Source organism: Callorhinus ursinus, unplaced genomic scaffold, assembly GCF_003265705.2.
Source record: "Callorhinus ursinus isolate GAN/ISIS: 27379988/994484 unplaced genomic scaffold, GSC_fseal_2.0 scaffold7, whole genome shotgun sequence".
NCBI classification, from domain to species: domain Eukaryota; kingdom Metazoa; phylum Chordata; class Mammalia; order Carnivora; family Otariidae; genus Callorhinus; species Callorhinus ursinus.
Genome location: NW_027397069.1, coordinates 56660293 through 56687539, shown reverse-complemented (window position 1 = coordinate 56687539; position 27247 = coordinate 56660293). Strand labels below are relative to the sequence as shown.

Below are 27247 nucleotides of genomic sequence, written 5' to 3'. Positions count from 1 at the left end.
AACTAGTCAAATAACCTAATATTATGCCTATATAATGCTATATATGAAAAATATAAATTCGTGTTCAACTCAACTAAATAATTGTTTTGATAAACTTTTCATATAAATAGCAATTATGTTTTATAGCACATCAAGATAATCCCAAAGATCTTTGGGTAACTTGAAACGGATTACTATACATAGAGCTAACTGATAATCATTGGATACCCACTTAGATAATTTCTAAATAGGTCAGAATACTGAAACTTTGATTACAAAGTATAATATTAAGTTTATATATCTTTGCTTCTCATTTTTTGTTATAGAGAGGCTATAACTTACGTGAGTCACATCCATGAACATGTTCATTTTTGCCACCTTAAGGAGACACAAAAGAGTGGTGTATACTGCAGTAGAAATTTCTGTTGTGTGTGTTCATGAGCTTTGCTAGTCTGCTAAAATGCTTGTATGTGACAGTTCTCAATTATCCACATCCTCCCTCCTCCCAATTTTCTCTATGAAATATAAGTTAGTTACTCTCTAGGTTAATTATTATAATTAAAATGGGTGGCTGAGATTATGCCAGGGGCAATGATGGAAACAAGATACAACTATGTATGGGCTTTTGCTTTTAAAAGAGAAAACAGAGTAGTTGTGTCTTAAAGCAATGGTTCTCAAACTTTTTCATCTCAGGATCCCTTTACACTCTTAAAACCATTTTGAGAAGACACCAAAGAGCTTTGGTTTAAATAAGAAATTACCAATATTTATTGTATTTGAAATCAAAACTGAGAATTTAAAAAAAATATCGATTCATTTGAAAATAGCAATGATGAATCCATTCTATTTTAATATAAATAACACAGACTTGGTGATTGTGATGACAAAAATGGCACTGTTTAACATTTCTGCAAGTCTTTCTAATGTCTGGCTTAATAGAAGAGAGCCAGATAGATACTCATCTCTTTCTGTATTTGTTCTAATAACCACTCATCATGCAGCTTCTGGAAAACTCCACTGTACATTTGAGAGAGACTATGGATGAGAAAGGCACTTCTTCTAAAGTAAAGTATAAATTTGTTCCAGAATATGAGAGAGAAAAATGAAGGACAAAACTTGGAAAGTGAATTTTATTTGCTTTGGTTTATAATACTCAAGTCTGAAAAAAGAGCTATAAAATGCATTAAAATCTTGGCACAGTTCCCTCAGTTTTGATGGCTTGCTTCCTTGCCTTACTGATTAATGCCTTTGACTACAATGCAAAAGGATATTCTTTACCTTCTATAAAATCTGCCTTGCTGGCAAAGATTCTGTGTGTCACCACATTATTTTCAGAGCTTTATGTTGACTTGGTTAAAGACCCAAAAACATCTTTGATAACTCTTATGATTTTGCCTTCCTAGGCTGTACCCTATATTTTGAAAAAATAAAATAAAAACTTTAGGATACTTCCTAAAACCTACAACTATCTTTGAGATTCCCTAGAGGGATCCTTGAGAATTGTAAAGATGTACTCCTCTGCCTTATAAAAAGAGAGATGCTATAAATAACTATATGTGTTTGTTGTGTTGCTATTTTAAGAGTTTCATGGGACAAGTTATCAGAAGAGATGCTCCGCCTTCCCTAGGTCAAATCAGTTTAGATAAAATTTTATTAATGTATGTATTTCTGAAGTTGCATATTTTATGGGAGGGCCCTGGAGGTTTATTGGAGCTCTCATTGTCTATAATATGCTTTCCCCTCCAGGGAAATTATGATCAAAACTCTCAGGAGATAGTTATGTAGGCTATCTCAATAGAGAATTTTATTCTCCTGCATTACGATTACTATTTGTCACAGTAAAAAAAACTAACCATTAAAGTCTTCATAATCTATAGACAATTTCTGTTTTACTTTGATGCTTGCCTGAGGGCTCTGCTATAAGCTACAGGCCAGAAAGGACAATCTCAGAGTTTCACGGAAAAGGACTATATATGTACCAGGTATTTTAAAATACTGGTATTTCAAAAGAGACTCGGGCAAAGGCTACAGAGCTGACATTGCTTAAGTAATTTTTAAGCTGTGCTAGTGGACTGAGTCAGGATTTCCGTGGATTTCTGGACCCTTTTTAGTCTGGATGCAGACAGCTTCATGAATGCAGACTGCTAAACCAAGAACTAGCAGAACAAGAACTAGTTGCACAAGACCGGATGAACTGAAGAGGGACATTTTACTGTGGTTATTTGTCTGGAACACTGCTGATGTTGTTTTAATGTTCTATATTCTGGATACGGGAGGGTGCTTTTTCTCCTACTTGTTATCCTATCTCTAACCTAAAATCTTGTAAACTCCGCTTTTATAAGCTAAATAGAAACATTTAAAAATAATGTCCAGTTTTCAATGATTCCCCCAGAATTCAAAAAGTATTACTGAATCCCCTAATTTTAATGGCAAATAGTTATTTCATAGGTTCAGTTAGCATCTATCCACAGGATATGGTTGGGCAACCAACCGAGTCCTTACCTAGAATGTCATATTAGAGAATGATGTTCATTCAATCAGATATGACTAGCCGCTTGACCTTATGCAATGGCTACAAAGCCCTCCTAAGAAAACTGGCCCTAGTACCTGGTTTGCAGGGTCCTGGCCTTACAGGTGGTAAGGAAACCACCAGGCCAGAAACCTGGCAAATGTTGGAAACTTCAAGGAATTCAACCAAGGTGTAAGTACTACAGGTGACATATGGCTGAGAATATTGGGCTTGGTTTCCTAGTCTTGGTATAGCAAATAACAGAGGCTCTGAAAAGCCCAATTCAGGACTCCTTATAAACAGTTCCAGGCAAAAGTTAATTCTGTGGGCTCGATAGTTGTTTAATAATACTCTATGGCTCTATACTTGCAAAGCAAACCAAGAAGACTCGTATGGGTAATTAACATTCTCACAGCATGATGTCAATAATTAGGCCAAACCTTAGGAGGCCAACCTTCTTCTGTGATCAAGAATAATCTCTGAGATTATCATGATTACAGGAGAGGACAGGGGAAAAACTGTGAAAGAATGACATGGGCAAAAAGAAAGTACTGGCATCTTCAGTGGAGGATCAGGTGTTATTAGGCACACCTTTCTCTGGGTTATCTGATTCTATAGGGGCCTACATCTCGCAGCACCTTTAACTGTGCTACTTTGTAACTCTGGAACTGTTAACCTTAGGTATTGTGGCAAATGAATCTTTCCAGTGAAGATGCAACGAATCTCCATGCCCCCGCCCTTCCCATGGAGGCTGCCATTTGTGAATCTACCTACAAATTCATTTCCGTTCTCCCCTGCCCATGCATACATCTGCTCTTTGGATTTTCCTTTGAACTGGTTGTAACATCTTACTAGTTCCTTTATTAATTAATGACTAATATAAAATCTTGGACAGGTATTCGTTAAAAAGAGAGTCTGTTGTTTTCCAACTCTCTTGGTTGTTATTTCACCCGTCTTAAAGTATGGAGCGCCACCCTTCTGACATTCAAGGGCAAGAAGGAAAATCTATCTAGTGGACTGGTAACCCTGTGATTTGAACTACATTTCATTTGTTAAAGCATCTTGATACACATCAGTGATCTTGTAAACCCAAAATAAGCTACAGAAGGAAATGCTTTGCTACTCATAGCTGGCAGCAACATTCAGCAACAAATACATAATTTATGGGACTCTAATACTGTTAATATTCCAACACAGAAGAGTGGAACACAGTGACGAATGCTGGATTCCAAGCTTTGTAATAAAGCTGCTCAGGGACTTCCTGATTTAAGGGTTCACAATGTAACCACCTTGCAGCTAAAAACGAGGTGAGGGAACATCTCCAGGTTCACAGATTAAGGGTTATAAAGAATAAAAGATACCTTCTTACATTCATGTTTCATCTGACATCAGTGTAGCATTTATACTAGAAAGCATTTCAAAACTGGTTATTATTTCACAGCTGAGAGCTCATGTATTGCACGGTAAATGCTCTCACTGGTGCACAAAACCCTCACTTTTCAGAACGACCAGGATCTGCCATCTGCAAAGACTACACTTACTAGGGAAGGCCTCATTTCCTTTCTCACCAGCCCTAGAGGGAACATATGTCTTATTAGGCTTAGCTACATAATCTGGGGGGGCCTGATGATGAATGAAAATACAAGGCCCCTTGCTAAAAATGTACTAACAATGACAAGATGGTGACAGCACAACATTAGCCCAAGCTTGGGGCCCTGTGGGACTGCACAGGTAGCATGCCCAGTGGGCCGGTCCTGTGTCTGACGCTTGCTTGGGAAAAAGGGTAGAGAAGCCTTTCTTCTTTTTACAGAAACCGATTTTCAGACATAAGCTAACATCTGCCCAAACGTCAACTTAGGCCCTCTTCCGCCTCCTAAAGAGTAGGGGGGAGCTTAAATGTATAGCAGCTTTCATCTTTTTGATGAAAAGCCCTAGGTGACTTGGGGAAAATCTAATCAGTTAAGCATCTGCTACCAGAGCACTCGCACTCTTAGATTCAGAACTCCCATATTCATAAGCCTCCCAAACTTCCAAGGACCAGAAAAGGCTCATGAGTAATCCACACACGTGAGGTCTCCCGGATAACTGATACCTGGGGTCATCTCACACCAAAGGGACCCTGGAAGGATTTCCCTCCTCAGGGGTCCTGCCTAGGAGCACTCATTCGAGATCAGCAACATTTGGTTGTTTTACTGGCTACGGTGGAAGTTCAGATTAGCCACTGCCCTTCTGTCCCCTTGCCATTTCCTGAAAACACTGTACTGAGTTCATGCAGCTCTGTTTGGGGTAACCTCCTGATCCTGAGAACTATGAGAACCTATTCATCTCCTAAGACCCAAATCAAGAGTGACTCCCTCCACAGAAGCCTCCCATTTTTTTGTCAAACTGGCACACTGTCCCATCTTTACCCCATTCTCCTGCATCCAGCCTGTTCCATTTAGTCCGTGACTGTTTTCACAGTCCCCTTTGTATCCAGAGTGCCTACTACAAAGTCTGGTATATAGATGGAACTCAGTAAACAGCTGCTGAATGTATTATAGAGGGAGTAAGTACACGGGGCAATATTTCCATTGAAAATGCTATATTCAGAGAGAAATACGACTCCTATCCAAAAGCTTGATTTTCAAATTACTGTAATTTCTGTTATCAAGAATAATTTCAACAACCGGCACTTACTAGCCCTTACCCTTGTGCTGATTTTTTTTAAAAGATTTTATTTACTTGAGACAGAGAGAGAGAGTGCACAAGTGGGGAGGAGGGTCAGAGGGAGGAGAAGCAGAATCCCTACTGAGCAGGGAGCCCGATGTGGGGCTCGATCCCAGGACCCAAGGATCACGACCTGAGCTGAAGGCAGACGCTTAACTGATTGAGGCACCCAGGTGTCCTTCTTCTGATTATTTTACATGCATTCTATCATTTATGGTTTTTGACAATCTTTGAGGGTTTCTCCTGCCAATATTATCCTTACTTTAGAGATAAGAAAACTGAGGATCAGAGAGATGAAGAGTCCTGTCAAGGCCTACATGGCCATTAGCAGAAGGGCTGGCTCAAACACAGCCTGGCCTGGCTCAGAGGCTAGCGATTAATGACCATGCAGTATGGCACCTCCCCCTTGATAAGGTTCTTCCCTCTATGAAAACCCTCATTGCTAATTCTTTGATCTATTATGCATTTAGCTCAATTAGAAATGGAAAAGACATCTCTTCCCCTGGATCCTAATAATTCTCTAGCGCTACAATGAGAAATGCTCCTATATATGAGATTTGCGAAGAGAAAAAGCTTGCTCTCCTTGACCCTTGCTCTCCTTTCCCAAACCCAGGAGAGTATGAATGTGAGAATTCTACTTCCTTTCCTAACTTTACACGCAATTTACCTGATAAAGAGGGAAAGGTCCAAATTCTCCCGATGGATATTTATTTACAAATAGCCCCTTTCTTTACCAAAAGGCTTCGAAGATGCTTGTAACAAAAGTCTTACACATGCCAAGAGTCGGAAGAGAAAAACCAAGAGCTGGGACTGTGAAAAATACAGAGGCCCTGTGGGCCAACAGCCCGGGCAGTGACCACATCCCATGTCACCTATGGAATCCCAGTATTGGTGGAAGGTTCCATCTCAAGAAACCGCTCAGATCTTTACCTGTGCTTTAAATCAAGTTACCATTAAATTAAATTGCCACAAAGTCTTAGAAGCCTAAGAAAAATACTGTTAGAAAGGAGAAGTATGGTCATAAAGTTGGTCATGAAATGATAGGTATTATCTAAGAATAAAAAAGGATCTAAAAAGCCTGAGTATCATTATTAGATTTGACATGGGCATGGGACAATAAATGTCTAGGTTTATGCTTCCATAATATCCATCCAACTGGTAATGGGTACTTCAGAAACATAACTGGTCCCTAAAACTAGAACCTTTTCTTTGCCTTTCCTTTCACAGAGCTAGCACATAATCATGTTCCACTTGCTGCAGGGAATAAAAACACTAAAATGTGTCAAATGCAGATAATATTGTATAGAAGTATACTTTCTTAGCTTTTTTCTCCTTGGACTTGGAGACATTTTAGTTACTCTAGTGCTCAAACTCTCTCTGCTTTGATGGGATTTTTATATACCAAATCAAATTACTTGCAAAACTGTCATATTTCTGCTGCTGAAGGATGAAATGAAGCCACAGAACCTAGGACAGAAGACCTGGGAGCTGTCCCTCTACATCATGCTTGGATATTCCCACCAGAGGGGAAGGCAGTCTCCCCACCCCTCTGGGCATCTTTGGTCTGGTAGGCTCTGCCCTGTTCCCAAGCTCACCACTTCGGTGCCCGATTTGGAACTCTAACCACCTGTTGTCACCCTGGGGGGAAGGCGGGAAAATGAGGAATTGTGGGATAGCAAGGGACAGCCACAGGCCCCAAGAAGAAACCCTTTGGCCTCTAAAGTAGAAAGACAAAAGAGATCACGGAGCACTGAGGGGACCATCTGTTAGTCAATGTTCGCTTCAGTACCCCCAGGACCTAGCACAGTGCAAGACACAACGGCGGCTCTAAGGAGCTTTCTCTGTTGGACTGAGCTAAGGTTTGGCAGAACTAGGCTACCAGCTGGGGGCTCTGAGGACTCGATAGTCTCATCTCAAAGATGAAATCTGGCTTCCCTCCTACATGCACAGAGTTCTTGCAAGATGGCACTGTGGCGTCTGTGTGTCTGCCCTCTGACGAAATACAATCGTTGAACACCAATCCCGTGGCCAATTTCCAGGGCAAAGGAATGGTGGCTGTGAACGTGCTCTCCCTCCTGCCCGCTGGCCTGGCCCCTCCCTTGCGCCCCCTTTTTGAGTCCCATCTTCCTCCTTTCCGCAGCTCCAGTGTCCTCCCCGTCTCCACCTCAGGCACTCAAACCCACTCTAACAGGGTGACACCAACTGATGCTGAGGAAGTTCATTTCCCCCAGACGTGTGACACCAGGCAGCCCCTCTCAGGCTAAGGCCCGGTGACGAGGAGCCCCTCATAGAGTTCCCTTTATTCCTCAGCTTGAGCTAAATAAAGCACCAGGCAAAGGCCTTCTGCCATTATTCCTGTTTAAAGCCAGCGCCGACCGGTGGCTCCTGATCTCACCAGCCTGCCATCCCACTAGGTTCTAAGGGTGTGGATTCTTGGGATGGGCTCCCAAGTATGGTTTCTTTCATTTTCGAGAAGGCCGGGTCTGTATTCCTTAGAACCCGGAAGACCTATTAGCTCAGGTTCCATTTTTCTGGGACTGAGAGACTCTATCTCAATTTTACAGCTTTTCCTTTCTTACCAAACGAGAAGTGCACGTTTCCCAGGTCAACAGTTTGCAGGAGGGCACTCAGCATGCAGTGCTGCTGGTGTTGAGCACCGTTATACTTTACTACCCTGTGGATGGGTCATGCAAGACTGCCTGCAGGCTTTATTCACCACTGTGCAAAAATACAACTAGTTATGAGCTAACCTGAATGAGCCCAACAAATATTACTGATATTCATTCAAAACTGGCCTTTTATTTCTCTGAAAGACCTGAGGTGGCAGGAATTACTTGGCATATTGGAGAATAACTGAGTATTATTAAACAGGACTGTGTTTGGCTTCTCTTTTTCTTCATTTACATGGATGATGTCAACTCCTTTTATACAATACTGATGCATGTCCCCTTGTCACGGAGATAAATACAAGGGAACGATTCCTCTAATGAGCTGAGGACAAGGTCCGAGTGGCCCCACAAGCCAGACAAGGCCCCAGACAACGGGTCCATTTTCTAATGTGGGAAAGAAGGCTTCACAGCTACTTCTCAAAGACTAAATTCTAACACTAAGATAATTATTTGTGCAGAGGCCCTCCAAAATTGAATCTGTTCATATCTAATAATCCAACTGTAGATGTAACTACTTAGAAGAATATTTACCGGGTAGATTTACAAAAAGAGCTAATGTTGCTTAGAACCAGTCAGTTCGTGGGAGCCTTACTAACGTTTGCTGTGGCTGTCTACAGTTGCTCTTAACATCTCTGTGAAAACTTGACAAGTTCAAAACAATACAGATTAGCTTTAGAGCTCGAAAGCAGATCTACAGTTCTTTTCTGAACACGACCAGGCTTTGCCCCCAGGACCGGCGGGCAGCACAGGGGAGGACAGGTCAGAGTGTGCTCTGAGGGCCGCCAAGAGAGTCGCCTGGGAGGCTTGGTACAGGACAGACTCCTGCAGCTCCACACGGTGACTGGCATCTCCAAAGACAGGGTCCCGCAGTCTACACTGTAACAAATTCCCTGGTGACTCTTTGCACACTGCAAGTTTGAGAACAGCTCCAAGGAAACACAAAGCTTTCTTTGCTCTTCCTCTCAGCCCTGTGAAATCTGCCTGTCAAGGAAGAAGAGCCTGATATGAATCAAGACGAGTCCTCAATAAATATTTGGTCAAGTACAAAATATATAGTGTAAGCTTATTATCTCTCCCCTTTTCCTTAAGCTGCCAGGAATCTTGCCACATTTGAACTCAATTATTTAAATTCCATAGGCCTTCATGGCTTATATTTTTAAGCTCTTTTTTTTTCGCATTCTCAAATTTTTACTCATAAGTCTCTCTGGTTCTCATTTTTACTTTTTATTTCTTTGCTGCCATTATTTTACTTTACGGTTTTTGCAAGCACTCTCAAATCCTCCGTGGAATTAAATGAGGTATAAATAAGACACACCTACGCACAGATATAATTCAAAGTGGCCATTATTTGTGTTCCTGCAATGTTTGTGTTCCTGCAATGTTAAGATCCTGCCATAGACACTGGACCACATGCCTGTTCTAGCTTTCCACTGAGAATCTTTTCTCCGAGTTTGTTAATAAAAGCACCAGCTGCCTTACTTGTGTCCTTGGAGCTCGATGGCCGTTCCTTTTCTCCCACCGATGTCCCACATGATGACAGAGTGATCTGAGCTGCCCGAGAACAACACTCGCTGGACAGGGTCCCAACAGAGAGCAGTCACCCCACCTGCGAGAACAGACACAGCTGGACATTAGTCACAAAGCGACAGTATTATTCACTAATAAATGTGAACACAAAGGAGTTAGGATTTAGTGTTCTTTTGCTTATAGAACAAACAAGTAAGTTCCCGAAGAGTAAAAAAACTGGCTCCCGGAATAAAAGTCCCACCCTTTCAGCATTTCCCCCTCACGTTTAATGTACCATAAAATCAATTACTATAAAAACCAAAAGAAAAGAAAAAGGCAATTAATTGTCCGGCAAGAGACGTAATTCAAAGAATGGAAAATATCACACTAGGAAATATTAACCATATTTTCTTAACTTCTGCCTACCTCCCACCCTGACAATAACGGACAAAAGTAAATGGAATTTTAGAAAGCTCAATTGGATTTTTTATTCTTGAACACAGATACAATTACACCACAACATCAGAATTTAAAATTTATTTTCTCTTTGGGATTTTAAATTTACAGATTCTGGGCACATCATTTACATCCTTAAGTGTCAATTTCCTCGACTGTAAAATGGGGATAATGGCGCTACATCTGAACATCTACATACAACTACTATTACTACTAATGATGATATCAACCTAGCCCTTACCTACTTCATACGGTTGTGGTGATAATCAGGTTGGATCAGTTATACAGGACCGCTTTGTAAACTGTGGCGTAAGTAAACATGTTGGTTATTAGCATTACTCTACTGGTGTGGCTATAAAATATTATGACAGATCTTTCTCTCTGGTAGTCCCCTTATAAATCAAACCCCTGCATGATGAGAACAATATTAACTTTTTCCATTTAAGATGAGCCCAAAGCCTACAAACACTTAAGAATGTGAGAAATACTCATTTTTCCATGATTGAAAAATATTATATTCTGAAAAGAACATGAAATAGCATCTTGTTTATTAAAATCTGACATTTTTTCTTATTTAGATGATCAATTTGTTCTAATAAAGTGCTGCACTTTAAAAGCTTTTAGGAAAGTTTCTTTTCCATAATATTCTCAGGGTTTTTTTTTTTTTAAGATCAAAAAGGCGGGAAAAAGTCCCACTGTTCTGGCTTATGCTTCATCGCTTCTCTCCATACCTGCACAACATCCTCCTGTCCATGTACAAGTAAACACGCCCCCCCAATATACATACAGTCCACCTCCTGCCACCACCTAACAGCACCGAGCACACGGCCAGTGGCACACTCTTAAATGAATGAAGGAGCGGACGAATGAAAATACAAACATCTTTTTTTCATCCACAATCCTTGTTATTTGGAACCCCTCTACTAGACTCACTAACCCTTCCAAGTGACATCCTGTTCCTCCTTTCGTACACCAACTCTTCCTTCCCTGCTCTTAAACTCCATGATTACCGCAGTCCCTCCTTGTTCCATTTCACTTCCCTGTGGACACCTGCGGTCCTGAAGCAGATGATCCTTCTTCTGCAGGACCCTCAGAAGGCCAGCAGTGGCCTAACACTGCGTGCATACATCACGCACCTCATGTCATCCCATCATGTAGGCCCTGGATCATCTCACTTCATCCCAAGAAGAAGGGTGAGTGCAGTACAATAAGGTATTTTGAGAGGGAGAGAGACCCCATTCACATAACTTGTATTGCAGGATATTTAAACAGTATGCCTAAGGGTCAGTACTATCTGTAGTTTCAGGCATCCACTGGGAGGTCCTGGAACTTGTCCCCCGCCGATTAGGGGGGAACTACTCTGTACTTTTTTTTTTTAAACCATGCTTCAGTATTTGACAATGTAATACTTCAGAATGTTCTATCCTGCAACACAAGTTATTTATTCCCACACGGTACGCAAGTGACTTACTTTGTTAAATATCCGTGGCAGAGTTAGCTAACCGTCCACCTCGATCCCTACGCCCCCTCCATGTATGGAGTGCTTCCTGGAAAGCTGCTGTCCTGCAGGAACCACATTTACCAGCCCTCCTGCATCTAGGGGGCGTGTGACCAGTTCTCAGCAACTGAAAGCAGAAAGTAATCTGCATTCCTTCCAGGCCAAGGCAGTTAAGATGTCCCTTTTTCACTTTCTTTTCGTACTTACTCCTCAAAGACTCCAAGACTCAGGGCACGGAGAAACTACATTCTAGAAGGAGCCAGAGTCCCTGAATTACCATATGGAAGAGAACTGTAATTCAAACACACCCGCACGGGATTGTAATGTGAGCAAAAAATAATCTGCTGCATTAAGCCACTGAAATGTTAGAAATTATCTGTTTGAGCAGTTAGCATTAGCTATTATAATGCCATAAATTTACTAGGACATATAATGAGACTGGCCCAAGGGGCGTCTGGGTGGCTCAGTCGGTTAAGTGGGGCCAACTCTTGATTTTGGCTCAAGTCATGACCTCAGGGCCTTGAGATGGAGCCCCACGTAGGGCTCCTCGCTCAGCAAGCAGTCTGCTCGAGATTCTCTCCCTCTCCCTCTGCCCCTCCCTCTCTTGTGTGTCCTTTCTCTCTAAAATAATAAATAAATCTTTAAAAAAAAATTTAAGGCTGGCCCAAGAGGAAGGTGAGAGTCACCAAAAACTTCATAAATCAGGCAAGTAAAAAGAAGTAACTAGTGTAGACTGTTAATACTGATGCCTACTATCTAAACAGAATTGGAGAGGACCTCAGTTGGAAAACCACTGCATCAGCCTCCAGAGCAATCCACTGGAAACTCTGAATTGTTTTCCAAAATCGTATCTTAAGTCTAAGCACTTTTCACCACCTCTACTACTACCATCTTTGCATGAACCATTATCAAAATTCTTGGCCTAGAAGATTGAAAAGCATGATACATATTTTGTTGGAAAGCCTATGGGGGAAAAGGCACTCATATAAGACAGTGTACCATAGTTCACAGTGAGTACATGAACTATGGTACATTCACTCAGTATTCTGCAGCTATAAGAAACAATGAACAAGATCACTTAGGCGGATAGCAAGTGATTTCCAGGACACACTGTAAAGTGAAAAAGGCAAAGCACAGAAAAATAGCTACATTGTGCTATCTTTCATCTAAGAAAAAAGGGTAAATAAGAAATGAATGAGATTTGTTACCTTCAGCAGGTGCATGGGAACAACGACGGAGAAGGGCTGAAGCAGAGTGGCACTTTTCTGAGTATATTTTTTTGTGTTTTGGAACCATATTAATGTTTCACATACTCGTAAATAAAATTAACAAGGAGTGTGTTGGTGGGGGGCAGGGTGTGGACCCAAAATAGAATATAAACAGAAACAAGTGAACCTAACTGTATTACAAAGGAATGATACGACCACACTGAAGGGAGGCAGGGGGAGAACTGACAAAAGTCACTTTGGAAAATAGTAATTTGATTACATAGTCTAAAGCAAAATATAAAGATTTGTACACAAATATAGTACTTTAGTTAGGAGGTTTGTATATGGGTTACGTAGGTTAGCAATTCTGAAGCTGTTCTGTGTGTATTTTAGGATTGAGCAAGTAAATATATTGAGCATAATGAGAGCTGAGTTTCTCACTATGTTCATAGGAGTTACAGGTGTGGGGGGAGGTTAGAATAAACTCTTTGGTGTTAGATTGGAATTGGAAGTATCAGTATGAACTCGTGTGTGTGTGTGTGTGTATGTGTGTGTGTACACATACACCCCCCCACACACAAATACAAAAGACACAGAAATAGTTACAGATATGTGAGCACACACATATATTTCCTAGCTCCCCCCAACAGTGAGCACACATAGCACCCAGATTTTGGCTTCTATATACTTCTAAATACTATCTATTCTTTAATGAAAGAAACAATGTCCGTATGAATGGTTAATTCTAGGGCTGAGGCACAGAGTATACAAGATGAGCCAGGAACATCATGCTGTATCAAAAAGTGAAGGGACAGGGGGCACCTGGGTGGCTCAGTCAGTTAAGCGTCTACCTTTGGCTCAGGTTCTTGGGATCCAGTCCCTCTATCAGGCTTCCTGTTCAGCTTCTCCCTCTGCCCCTCCCCTCTGCTCATGATCTCTCTCTCTCTCTCTCATGCTTGCTCCCTCAAATAAATAAATAAAATCTTTTTTTTATAGCACAATTTATATATTTCAAATGGACAAAAAATTAGTATCATTTACAGTATCTTAAGATAAATTGCCTTTGAATGGGAGCTTCCTTTCCAGTACTTTGAGGTCTACAAGACGTATCTAGAAAATGTACTACTGTGGAAAATGACTGCTTAAATCGAATGCGGGGGAGGGGGGAGGGCCTGTGGTTTCTCTTTTTGATTAACTGCTGTAACACTGTCCTTCAGGCGGCTGAGGGAGTTTCATGTTTTCTTTAGACATCATTAGGCGCCGGAGCTCTTGCAGGACAACTTTGATGCTATATGAATTCTGCCATTTTGCTAGCACTGATATGGCTCTTGGGTCCACCACTCCATTAGAACTATTAACTCCATTCATATTAATTTTTGTTACAAATCTTACAAAGGGGGGTGCTTCTGGGTATTTAGGTCCACATTCTATTTTAAGGCTGTATATTCGGTTTTCATAAATTGTCCGAGCCCGTGATGGCTGCCACCTTGCGTCGCTGTTGCTGGAAGCCTAAATAAATAAAATCTTAAAAAAAAAAAAAAGTGAAGGGACAGTCAAAAGGTCACAGAAGCCAGTGTGAAGAAGCCAGTGTCCCACTGGTCAAATCAGGGACAATTTGAGCAAGAAAATAAATAAATGATAGCAATGAATTCTCACACATAGAAATAATTAAGAACTCATGAGCCCATATTGGTATAAACAATGGAAAAAATAAGTAAATATGGGGGAGAAGTAAAGTTTTTCCTTATAATAAAATTCCAACCAAAAAGTGTGGAAAAGATAATGACTAGAAAAAGCACAATCTGGCAAACACCACAGTCATAACTGTTTCTGGAAAGAGTCATCAATGGAGTCTCAATGCATAGTAAAATTACTGGACAGAAATATGATGGGAAACAGTATTTATACAGTTTCAAAATATTTCCTCATAAAATACTTATGAATTACAAAGGGTGACTAAGGTGGAGAAACCTGGCAGACACTACCTTAACCAAATGATCAACGTTAACATCACCAGAAACAGGATAAATCAGTATCATGTGCCTCTTGACACAATCCACTGAGAAGGACATAACATCACTTCCATGGTATTCTTTTTTTTTTTAATTTTTATTGTTATGTTAATCACCATATAGTACATCATTTGTTTTGGTGTATCCATGGTATTCTTATAAAAAATGCATAACCTGAATTTAACCATGAGGAAACAGCAAACAAATGCAAATGGAAGGACATTCTGGCTGGTACTCAAAAATGCCAAGGTCATGAAAGACAAAGGAAGACTGAAGAGCTGTCTCACGTGGAAGGAAACGAAGGAGACATTATCACCAAATGCCACTGGTCCTGGATCAGATTGTGAACATCCCTGAGGACTCAGAGTATTACACCACGCTTCAGTAAGAGTGGAAAAGATGGAAGAAAAAGCTTCAAGACGGGAGGAGGATGGGACTGGGGAGAAAAAAAATTAACTTTTGAGGTCCATCCCAGCTCTATGTACATGTCCTAGCAATGGTGTCTCTTGGAGGTTGGTGTATAAATCGTTAACCGTAGCACTCATTTCAAATCAGTGCATCCAGCATGTATTGAGCATCTTCTATATGGCAGATACCAGGTTAAGCTCTGGGGATACAATCAAATCAAGTAAGACTCAGACTCTACTCCCAACACAAACTTAGCTGAAGATGACGGCATTAGTTCGGAGAACAAGAAGGGCATGCATTCTGTGTTCAGTGTGGTATTCTCTCTTGGAACATGTGGCTACTCCCTTTGCCTGGAGTGCCCGTCTTACCTTTTATCACCCAAGAAACCTTTCCTTTCTTCAAGGTGGAGCTCAGGCGCCGTCTCCTGCAGGAATCCTTCCCCAACACTCTTAATCAAAGTGAGGTTTCCACCTCTGTGTGCGTTTCTATCCCCACACTCACCCACTGCATTGAACTTTATCATATTACAAGTATGTCCCCACAGGAGACTTTACATTCTGTATCTTTGTATTCAAGCACAGTGCCCAGTGCCTGGTACACAGTAGGTGCTTAATAAATGTTTATGCACCTGGCCTGTGAACTGGGTGGCAGAGAGGAATGGGAGACAATAAAGAAGATTAATAAGCCATCACTACGGAGGCGTCCGGCAGAGCCTTGGGATGGGGGCCGGTGGGAAGGCAGTGCACTAAATCACAGGGGGGCACAAAGGGGTGGAGAGGAGAGCTGCTGACGGAATGGCCTCTTCCCTCCAAGGAGAGTGTTCCAGCAGCCCTCAGCAGACAACCTTCTGAACAGTCCTTCCTACAGATGCTTTTGGCAGCACGGAAAGGCAACCCCCGTCAGTGAGCCTGCATTCCAGAGCAACGCAGACCTGCACCATTGTGCAGTCCACACCCAGGGCATCCTTCTCACCCTCCATATTCAGGTCGGAGAACAAGAGCCAGGGGCTACGGCGGGTGTGGGTTTCTGAATTTATGATATTTCAAATCACAAACATCCTTTCTCCCATTTCATTTTACTTCACTTCAGATTCCTCCGTCTTTCTGCTCCCCCTCATTTCATGATATGCTTCTCCCTGCCTTTGACCTTCATAATATAGGACTGATAGAGCAGTTTCTAACACGAATGTATTCTTAAAAACAAAGGTCTCTAGCAATATAAAATTTATCTATACTATTACATTTTCTCATAAATGAAAATTTTAATGGTTGCATAATATCCCAACACATGGATATACCTTATTTCACTTACTGTCACATTTTCCTCAACTTTTAACTATTATAAATTTTGCTAAGATGAATATTTTTATTTGTAAAACTTTGCTCATGTTCCTATTTAGTTAGAAGAGATTCCCAAACATGAAACTAGATCAAAGAGTAGGAAAAGTTTTAGAAATTTAATACATGTTACAAAAATGCAGAGTGAACTCATTTTTAAGAGACTTTTACAACCTATCTTGCAAAAGCTAGGGAGACTACGTGAAGTGTTGCAAAGTCAGGGCTGGAAATGGCTGGGTCTGTCTTTACCGGTGTGATGTGGCACCTCGCCTGGGGCGTGCCATCCCACCTACAAGGTGAAGGAGTGCGGGCTCCCTGTGACTACAGGAGAGCGACTGAGTCCCCCAAACACAAGGTCTCTTGAATAAAATCTCTGACCTTTCAGCTGCTGCATTTTGCAGTAACTGCAGGCTGAAGTGAGGAGTGTTGCTGTAAAGCTGAATGTGCTCTACCTGCAGGCTACCCCTTCCTCCTGAGAGCCACAAACGGACATGCCACTGTTTCCTTGCCACCTCCCCAGGGGCGTCTCTTCAAGCACCGTGATCTCCCTCCCAGACCGCTCTAACCTCCAGTGCTCCTGCTTTCGGCAAATGGCAGCACCATCCACCCAAGTGGCTCCAGCCAGAAACCGGGGAGCCACCCCCACCCGAAGGCCAAGTGCCGCTGACTCCACATCTCCTAAAAAGTCCTTAAGTCCCTCCTCTTCCCGCCATGCCCATGCCATCCACCCAGTCCAAACAAGTGGGACTCAGGCAGCTGCCTTCCTTCAAAAGGGTCTCCGCACATCCATTCTCATCCCCACCCAATCCACCGCCATGGCTGCCACAGTGACTTGTTAAAATGGAAAGCAGGCCACCACCCGGCTCACACTTCATCACTGGTTTCCCACTGCCTGAGAACAATGTCCGACATTCTTTACATCGCCTGGAAGTTCAACCTCCCCTCCTGGCCCCTGGCTCTCCACAGCGCCCACGGGACTCCATTCGGTTGCTCACACTTTCCCACTCCAGGCCGCATACCCGTGTCACACACCTGGCACCTAGAATGGTCTCACCACCTGGGTAACTCCTCTTTCTCCTTAAGGTTTCATTCGAACACCACTTCCCCAGAAGTCTCCCTTTAGCACTCTGGAGAGGGAGGCCCTCTTCTTACTTGCTCCCCAAGCAGCCTCTAAGCTGCACTGGGGCGTCACAGTACTGCTGCGCTCATAACCTTTTGAAGAACTACCTCTATTTATTGGTTTAATGACTGCATTCCATGACTGGAAGCTCAATAGGCAAGCATTATGTTTGTCTGATTCACCCCTATATCCCAGCACTCATCATGCTGACGGCTAACGACGTGGCTGACTCGATAAAAATCTACATCTACTGGATGTGAAAGCCTTCACTGTAAACAAAAATCAAGTTTTTAGCTTAATGATTTGAACTTGTGTATTTGCACTGAACTATGCCTTTCCTTGTTTTAGTTAGTTACAGTTATACTGTTACTTTCAATAATTCCCCTAACAGTTAATGAAGAAGACCGTATTTAAATTTTTGTTAAAAGCAGTGTGCTTTGGCAACTTATGTTCAATCCCTTCTGTTTATAGTATGTTCACACTAACCAAAATAATCCTTAGAAGTAAAAGAAAAAAATGACTTTACTGATACTATGAATTTCCAATGGTTAAAAACTGATTCTTCCTCCCTTTGTTCAAGTCAGTGTGACTTTTTGGTAGAAATATTTTCTGATTTCTGCAGAAATAGCAAAGAATTGTGATACTTGGCATTTAGTTCCAGAAATAAAACCAGCAGAGGGAGCAAAGGAACATAAAACTAGTTTCCTAGGTCCCCATGGATTAGTAAATGCTATGTTGGCCTGTGGTATTAGGCCAATTCCATCTCTAACCCACATTTTTATACGACCTTCTGTACTATAACAGAGCGATGGGTGAATGGTTAGGACTCTGTCTACATACCAGACTGTCTGCTTCTGAGTGTGGATCTGGACTAATAAGACCCCCAATAACATTCTTGAATGGATCTGGGGTCATCTTAAGGTCTTTGTTTTGGGGTTAGGGAATAAGGAGATTAATCCTTACAGAACCCCTTTTCCCAGAGTTTGGGACCTCTCAGGGCCCAGGATGGGCCAACTGTAGAGGAAGAGCTCCACAATATGTTTGCATCATCAAGGAATCTCTTAGACATCCCTGCTCTGGCTACAAATGAATGAGTTGTGCTGTAGCCAGACTGGCGATGGGTAAATACTACTGTCTACAGATAATAACAGTAAGTTGATTATGTGACCTGTTACATTTGCCTTCATGTTAGCTAGTGACTTTCCTGGGCCATATCTGGTCTTCCTCAAAGATATTTCATGATAAAGTCATAGAAGAATGCTTTAAACTCTGAGAAAGATAAAGCATAATGCCAAGATGACATTTTATATTAGAACTGATCCAGAAGACAAGAAACCCTTGGGCCACATCTGGCTCACCACCAGCAGTAAGCAGCAGCTACTCACCCCTTTTCTGGCCTTGAGGCAGCAACAGAGAACTCAAGAGAACAACTCTCAGCCGTACAGTGAACGGCTGACTACTAAGGAGCCAGGCTGAAAGCCACCTCTGCCTAAACCAAGTCTGGGAACTACCCAGTCTGGTCACCAGGCCTGCCGAACGCAGCACGTGAATTTCACCTTGGGCCCATACACTCCTGGCTTTGCCATGTACTCCTGCCACATTTTGAGGAGCAGTTCCTCCTAGCTTTCCAATTATACTCTCTATTCTGCTGCCAGAGCAATCTTTTAAATTCTGACCAGGTTAACATCTTTGCTTAAAACTCTTTTACGGTTTCTCATTGACGTCAGGCTCATGCCTCAGTGATCCAAACGGACTCTCACTTCCTTTCTGGCTGCCCGCCACCTCAGACTCAGTGTGCCAGCCAAAAGGAGTTACTAGAGTTCCCAGGAGAGCACACTCTTGCAAATCTCCATGACTTGGACAATGCTGGTTTTCTCTGCCTGGAGTGTTCGCCTCACTTCTTTTTCATGAACTCAACACTCACTCCTTCCCAAATACCTTAGGTCAACAACGCCTCTGCTGGGAAGGCCTTCCTGACGGACCCCCACTCCTGTTCGAGCTAAGTGCCTATTCTGTGTTCCTGGAAGTGCCCCATGCCGGCTTCCCCTGCCCCTGCCGCCATGTCACTCTTTCACTCCTGTCTCTCTCCCTGGGCGGTGAAGAGTTTGAGGAAATAACTGAACCTTTTATTTCCACGACAGGGAGTAGTGGCTGAGATCAACTAGGGAGAGCAATGAGTGTAAAGAGACCAAGGTCCAGGGCAGAACTCACAAAAAAGATCACTAAGGAGACGAGAAAGAGCAGTCAGAGAAGCAGAAGAAAACTGGGAGAGAATGTGTCACAGAAGCCAAAGGGAGGGCTGTTACAAGCATGAAGGAAGGGCCACGTTGTAAAATGCTGCCAAAATGTTAAGTATGACATGGTTTAAAACACGTCCACTGGATTTAGCAACCAGCAGGTCACTGGCCACCTTGGGGACAGCAGTGTCAGACAAGCGAGAGACAAGCCAAACTGCAGGTGGGTGGAAGGCATGTGAGACATGAAGAATTTGAAGAAGCCGGAAAATTATATTCTCTCAAGAAGTCTTGCCGTTTGCTACAACATGAAGACATTATGCCAAGTGAAAGAAGCCAGTCACAAAACAACGCATCCCATAGGAGTCTACTCTGTGAGGTACCGAGAACAGGCAAATTCGTAGAGACAGAAGGTAGAATGGTGGTTGCCAGGGATCAGGGGAAGGGGTATGGGAGCTGTGTTTAATGGGGTCAGAGTTGCAGTTTTATAAGACAGAAAATGCTGTGTGGATGGATGGGTGGTGATGAGTGTCCTTAATGCCACTGAGCTGCATGCTTAAAAATGATTAAAATGGTGAATTTTCGATTATGTACATTTTACCATAATTTAAAAAAAGAAAAAAAGCAGCACTGCTGTTAAAAGAATAAGACAAAAACTGCTACAACAGGATACAGGATTGAGAGAGTTTTGTTCGTTGAACAGAAAGCCAAGACATTTAAGCATGTTAATACACTGAGAAGAGTGAGTTCGTCAAAAGGAAGACAAAAGGGGATAGTTTTTGATGTGGAGACCCCCGGAGACTCAGCCGTGGGCCAGAGGACTTGGTGAGGCAGGAGGGCGAGAGATGAGGAAGGGGTAGAGGAAGTGTGTTTGTTGGGGAGCAATATAGGGCGGGCAAGAAAAAAAATTTTTTTAAGGTTTATTTATTTATCTGAGAGAGAGAAAAAGAGCGCGCAAACATATGTGCATGGGGGGAGGAGGGGCAGAAGGAGAGGGAAAGAGAGAATCTCAAGCAGACTTCTCACTGAGCGAGGAGCTGGGGCTCAATCCCACATTATGACCTGAGCCAAAACAGAGTCGGATGCTTAACCAACTGAGCCACCCAGGTGCCTCAAGAAAAACATTTTTGAAGCGTCTATCTGATCACCTCTATTTTTCCTTGAAGGAGGAGTCCAGGGGGGGAGCAGGGGCTCAGGGAGAATGGTGAAGCTCTGGAGAAGTCCCAGGGAGTACTGAGGACGTGTGGGACTGAGGCGACAGTGGCAGGTGAACTGGAATGCTGAATCTGCAGTGGTAATGGTGGCCTGGGGCTCAGGTGCGACTCGTGGCAGGCTGGCGACACTGTGAATGGCGCACACGTTCTTCCAGGAACACCAGGGCACCTGAACTGAGAGTGCTGGGCGGCTCGTGGCTGAAGTGACAGCCTTCTGGAAAGCAAGAGAGGATGGGGCACAGACACGGGGCACAGAGGGACTAAGGACGGACTGGCCAACAAGGGCAAGAGCAAATAGAGCTGGAGGCAAGGTTTAGAAAAGCAGAATATTAGGAGACTGAAGTCAGCAGTGAAACACAGAAGTTTAAGGTTCCTGACATGGGAGAGTTCCGGGTCCCCACCTGGCGAGGCTCAGCCAGGGTGTAGGTGGCTAAAAAGAGAAATCCAATTAGGAAGGACCTGGGTCCTTTCCACAGGGGATGCTTCTATGTGTTGTTCTTCCCAGAAAACACAGATAATTAAGATTATTTTTTATGACTCTTTTCCTCTGGATTCAACTTCCTCTTTACTGCATTCCTTTTTTCCCCTTGAGGAAATCCCTCATGATCTAGGTACTATCCCATTTTACATCCTTATTCACCTACTTGTGTTCTTATATGCCATCTAAACTCAGTATGAACCTTGTTCTGTACTAAATCACAGGTTGGTAATCTGTGGGTGACATAAAAAGCCCATTAAGAACCATGAAAATAGGCAGTGACTCATTTCCCAGGGTCAACATCACATATTCAAAATACTAGTAAAAACGAATCACTATCATCTATTCAAGTGTTTCAAAGGCTAAGCATGGATTATTTTATATTACCTTGCTTACATGATCCTGAGCAGATCCTGATTCCCTCCCCAACAAACAACTCCTAAATAATAAAAGAACCCAGGAGGAAGTTAAAAAGGAACCTGTACCTTTTTATGTAGCCCAGCTACCCACAACATATTTATTTCACTTGTGTTAGAAGTGGGGGGAGTCTGTCTTGCACACCATCTTCTCGCTCCAAGGATGGAAAGGACAGACTAAGGCAGCTGTATTTTCGGCCTCTCGAGGTCTGTGCAGTTGCCACATGGTCTCAAACAATGTCTCATCAACACACGCCAACACTAGCTTTCTCCAGTGCGACATGACATAGAACCAAATTACCAACATCTTCGAAACAAGACTGCCTCCTTTTTTGTGTTCGCTGAAAACCGTAGAAAATTTTTGGCATTATATCTTACTGAACCATTCTGAAATCAGCTAAATGTATCACGTGTATCCGAGCACACTGGACTCTGTCACTTTCACAACATGGCATCCAAACGCCAGAACATGTGGCCAGTGATATGTCACTGTGAGAGCGGCACACGGAGATTCTGCTTGCAGTCCCACCTGTATGTCCTCTGAATGTTGTGACCAGGGTGCAGCTGTCTTGCTCCAGTTTGAGGATGGTTACTTGGCCTGACTGGTCACCAATAAACACATGCCGGGTTTCAACATCAAATCTATCATGTAAACATTAAGGATGTTTCTCAAAATTGAGTAGAGGGATTTACATACATAAATCAAGCAATAAATAAATAAATAAATAAAACCAAGAAACGTGCAAATCCCATATGAAGAAAGCTTGGACATAACGCTAAAAGATACAAAAGGAGACACAACAAAATAAAAGATGCAATATTATGGGACAATAAGACTTCACATGATAATGATGTCATTCTTTATAACATGAATTTACAAAGTTAATATAATCCTTATAAAAATATCAACATATGTTTTTTCCCAGAGCTGGGGAAGTTTAAGTTCATATAAAAAATAAATAAACAAGAAGAGCCAGGAATATTCTGAAAAAAGAGCAATGTGGTATGTGATAGGGGAGGTTAGCCCTACCAGATATTAGAACACGTTACAAAATCTCTGTAATTAGAAGTGCGGTATTGGTGCATAAACAGACAAACAGACCCATGGAACAAAATGGCAAGTCTAGAAGCAGACCCCAAAGCATACAGAAATGTAGTATGTGTCTGATGAGGGTGGCTCTTCAAATGAGAAAGGAAGAGATGGGTTTAAAAAAAAAAAAAAAGATGTTGGCATAAACTGCATAGTCATTTGGGAAAACAAAACAGGACCTGTATTTCACATTCTATCTCAGGATAAATTGCAAATGGCTTGAGGATCTAAATGTAAAAAATTACAAATGTAAGTTCTAGATGGGAGAGTTCCTTTATAATCTTGGAGTGGGAAAGGCTACTACTCAAAAACATAAACAACAACAAATACCATCAGCAAAGCCAAAAGATAAAATGGAAAAAATATTTGTAACTTATGTAACAAAAGGCCCAAATCCCTAACATAAAAAGAACAATCAAGAAGAAAGCAACCACAAACCTAATAGAAACATGGGCAAAATATATGAAGACATAGTTCAAGAAGAAATGAAGATGAAAATGAAAATGGTGTGTGAAAATGAAAATGTGTGAAATGGGCCTCAATGCTAGCTTTCAAAAGGCTGCTTACAAGGCTGGCCTGGTGTCTCGTACCTTGTATTTCCGGAGGGTCCCACCTTTAGCAGGCAAGAGTGGCCTTAACTGTACACAGAATATGGTTTATGCCAAATACCTGCTTTCCTACTTAGTCTGGAATTTCGATACATGTCAGAGACAGGCTGCCTACGTGACCAGTGTCCAGTACAAACCTAAGACACTGAGTCTTTAGTGAGCTTCCCAGGTTGATAATACTTAGCAACCCTACTTCTAGAGATCTATCCCAGAGATACACTGGCCAAAGTACAAAATGCATGCCTGAGGCTATTTGCTCCATGCTATTTTAAATAGCTAAAGTGTGAAGACAACAAAAAAATTCCATCAAAAGGGCACCTACTGAATTAACTATGATATACCTATGCAATATTAGGGGAAAAAAGAGCTCCATATCATAAGCAAACTGACATGGAGGAATTTCCAGGGTACATTATAAAGTGGGGAAACCAAGCCAAGGTATATAAGCTACACTATCTTTGCATAAGAAAGAGAGGGCAACAGAAGTGTGTGTGTGTGTGTGTGTGTGTGTGTACCCCTGTGGGCGCTTATTTTACAAAAGGAAGCTCTGGAAGGATAAGTTAAGATCTCACACAGGTGGATGCCTACGGAGGAGGGAGAAACAAGCTGAAGGGGCAGGGCTGATGGTGAGACTTCTCTTGTCATGGTTTCCATTCTGGAGTCATGTCATTATTTTACATATTAAAAATATGTATAAAAATAAAAGAAAAAATCCCCCAAATTGACAACAAAGTACAATCGGTGAACCATAACTATGGTGATCACCATAGTTATAAGCATAGTTAACCATATAACCATAGTTAACAGAATTATTCAAGTGCCTCTAACACAGAGCGTTTCAACTGTACATCCTTGGGAGAATATATTCTAAGGACAAAGAGAACTGCAAGGAAAGCTAAAATCTCATTCCATAGTCTTGGTGCTATAATACTGCTATTATTATTTTGAAACACCTTAAATGTACCATAGGATAAAGCAAATATGTTAATGTTTTAGGGAAGCCATAATTTTCAGCCCAAGGTGAAAGAATCAAGTACAAAAATGAAGTAAAAACCCTAAAATGTTAAATGTGAATTTATTATATGAATTGATGATATATTTTCTTTTCAGAAATATACACACACATATTTCCTAGCTATCTCTGAATACTACTCCTCACTAAAAGAAACGGCTAATTCAGGACTGGTACAGGAAGGTACAAGATGAGGTTAAGATGTGTTGTGCCAAAAAGCAGGGAAGCGCCCTTCAAAGGCAAGTGGGGTTGTATCAAAAGACACCGGAGCCAATATGATGGGGCTCTTATTGGCCAACGACGGGACAATACTTGCATCCAAAAAAGGCGAATTATTGAAATCTACCAGATATATTATTTTTAAAAAACCTTAAGAGTTTATAATAATGCTCAAGAAGAAAAAAAAAGATGCCTATTGGAGGTAACCAGGGCACTGAATCTCTACTCTGAAAATGAGCAATTAAAGAGAAATAACTAAGAACTTATGTTGCTTTTCCCATACTAATTGAATCTCAAGGTAACCAAATAGCCCTAGTTAATGAGGGTAAATTCTACTCTATAGAAGAATTCCAACTAACACATGTGGAAAAAATGCTACGATTACAAAATCGCCATTTTGCGACCCTAACAAAATAACTGGTTCAGGCTAGACCACCAAAGGCAGGCTGATGTTATAAATTTTTAGGAGTAATAATAGCATTGTGGTTACTGAAAAATTCTGTATTTTTTAGTGATGCACAATTAAGTATGTAAGGATGAGATGACATAAGGTCTAAAATTAGTTTCTGAATACTGCAGCAAGGAGAGAGAGAAAGCAAAAAAGATCAAAGAATCAACGCTGGATCTGATGAGTATGTGAGTGTCCATTATAATCTCTTCTCCCAGTTGGGGCATGTTTTGAAAATTTTCATAATAAAACATTTTTTTTAAAAGTGAAGGAGAACAAGGCACCACAAATTCTTCCAGTCTCAAGAACAAGGGAGATATATGTAAAACAATATTAAGATTGATATGGAATAAGATCACCTTACATTTACCTAGATTAATTTTAAGGACACTGATGAAAAAACAAATGCACTCTGACACCCAAGAGTCTTTATGATGGCAAGTAAATAGTAGTATTCTCTTAAAAAAACATAAATGCAACAAAAGCGATTTGAAAGAGAGCTGAAATAAAATTATAGTACAACCTCAAAGCCAGAGTGATTGGCATTAAGCATGATACGAGGAAATATAAAAATCAAGATAATCTTACAGCTTTCCAGTACCCTTGCCCTGAATATGAACAGATCTGAGAGACTTCTTGGTGAAAAGACCTTGTACTATATAGGGTGACATCTTGGAACTATCTCCAGCATGAATAAAATCTTAAAATGAAGAGTATCTAAATTATTTCTATGGAAGCATGAAAAAGGTGATCGAAACATGGTCAAATGACAAGACTGAAAGGTGAAGCTAAATTATTCACAAATTTAAATACTAGTAAGTGAAGTGGGGAAGGAAAACAGTTCTATTTCCTAACATCAACCTGCCATGTGACCTTTGGGAAATACCTCCACTCTACTGTATTTAGTTGCTCAAAGGGCTAGCCAAAAGATTGTAATACCCACATTCTAATCCTGGTTCTGCCAGGCATTAGTCATGTGATCTTGAGAAAGTCCCTTAACCTTTCTAAGCCTTGGTTTCTACACTGTGAAAATTGAGGATTTGGTCTTTGGTTTTTATTCTAATTATTGTTAAATTGCTTATTGTCGTTAGTGTTACAGCTCTTAATACTTCAAGCTTCAGATCTTTAGCCAAAGCAACCAAAGATTTTGAGGTTATTTAGAAATTGGTAATTCAATTTTTGAAAGGTCAGTGTCTTTGTCTTCATTTCTCTACTTGAATTTTTGTTATTTTCACTGCACGTGTACTTCTCCCCTATGAGGTCAGAAGGAAGAGAAAAAAGGCTGAATTCAACCTGACTTCTATCACTTGCTGACGTGGATGAATGAGTGTGAGGTGGAGATGGGAAAAGGTGGTTCATCTGTGGAAGTTTCTTATGTACGCCACCACTATCCACTAGGAAGAGAAATTGGGGGTACTGATATTCTAAACATTTTATATATATGGTTTCAGCAGATCTTCTTCCTTAAGAAAAGAAACCTGTAAGTATGGTAGGTGGCAGAAAGAAGAGGAAAGAAGTGGGGTGGAGGGTTCCCATGAAGAAATGTGTTTAAAAATTGGATTTTAAGGTGAGTCCCAACATTGTATGGGTATGTTAACACTGTTAACAATCTGTGCACCAGGCAGCTCCCAGAAAAAACCCTCCAGCCTTGGGAAAGTTGCATGTTTCCTGCATGTTTCCCTCTGGCAAAAGCAATCCAGTTATTCCATCAGTGTGGAGCACTGGAAAAATATCAGAGATAGAAGGATATAAGGCCATTCTTAAATCAGGAGCCAAGGGCAGGCACTGTGAGAGGCAGAGCTGTAGAGGTGAGGGAATCTTCTGGAAGAGCCTTCCTGTAGTACTGCAGTTCCCCTCCCCCTTAACAGCAAGGTTGGACTAGATGGTCATTTACACTGGGAAATGAACCCAGAGGCTTTCACACACACACACACACACACACACACACACAGACTTCTGATATCTGATCACATGATTTTTTTCTGCTTGGTAAACCACATGGTGTGTGGCCAAAGGAAATGGTTGAAAAATGAAGGTGACTTTAGGAGATGCCTGAAGAGAAGGGTCAGAGACCACCACAGTCAGGAGACTTTCGGTTCTGGGCATTTTGTTCTGTTTCT

The 27247-nt window shown here is 41.6% G+C and overlaps 1 protein-coding gene and 1 pseudogene across 3 annotated transcripts in view; both read right to left on the bottom strand.

Moving 5' to 3' along the window:
* The window catches only part of WDFY2 (WD repeat and FYVE domain containing 2), a 166651-nt gene that overhangs the window by 13344 nt on the left and 126060 nt on the right, over positions 1–27247 (bottom strand). For 2 of the 3 annotated variants that reach the window (XM_025874976.2, XM_025874977.2), the window contains exons 6-7: positions 22280–22392; positions 9343–9469 (exon numbers count right to left, since the gene is read on the bottom strand). In XM_025874976.2, the coding sequence (XP_025730761.1) occupies positions 9343–9469; positions 22280–22392 (240 nt within the window). The remainder of the gene's footprint in view (positions 1–9342; positions 9470–22279; positions 22393–27247) is intronic. The other variant, XM_025874978.2, reaches the window with a different exon arrangement.
* On the bottom strand, positions 13548–18323 carry LOC112826582 (ubiquitin-conjugating enzyme E2 variant 1 pseudogene; annotated as a pseudogene).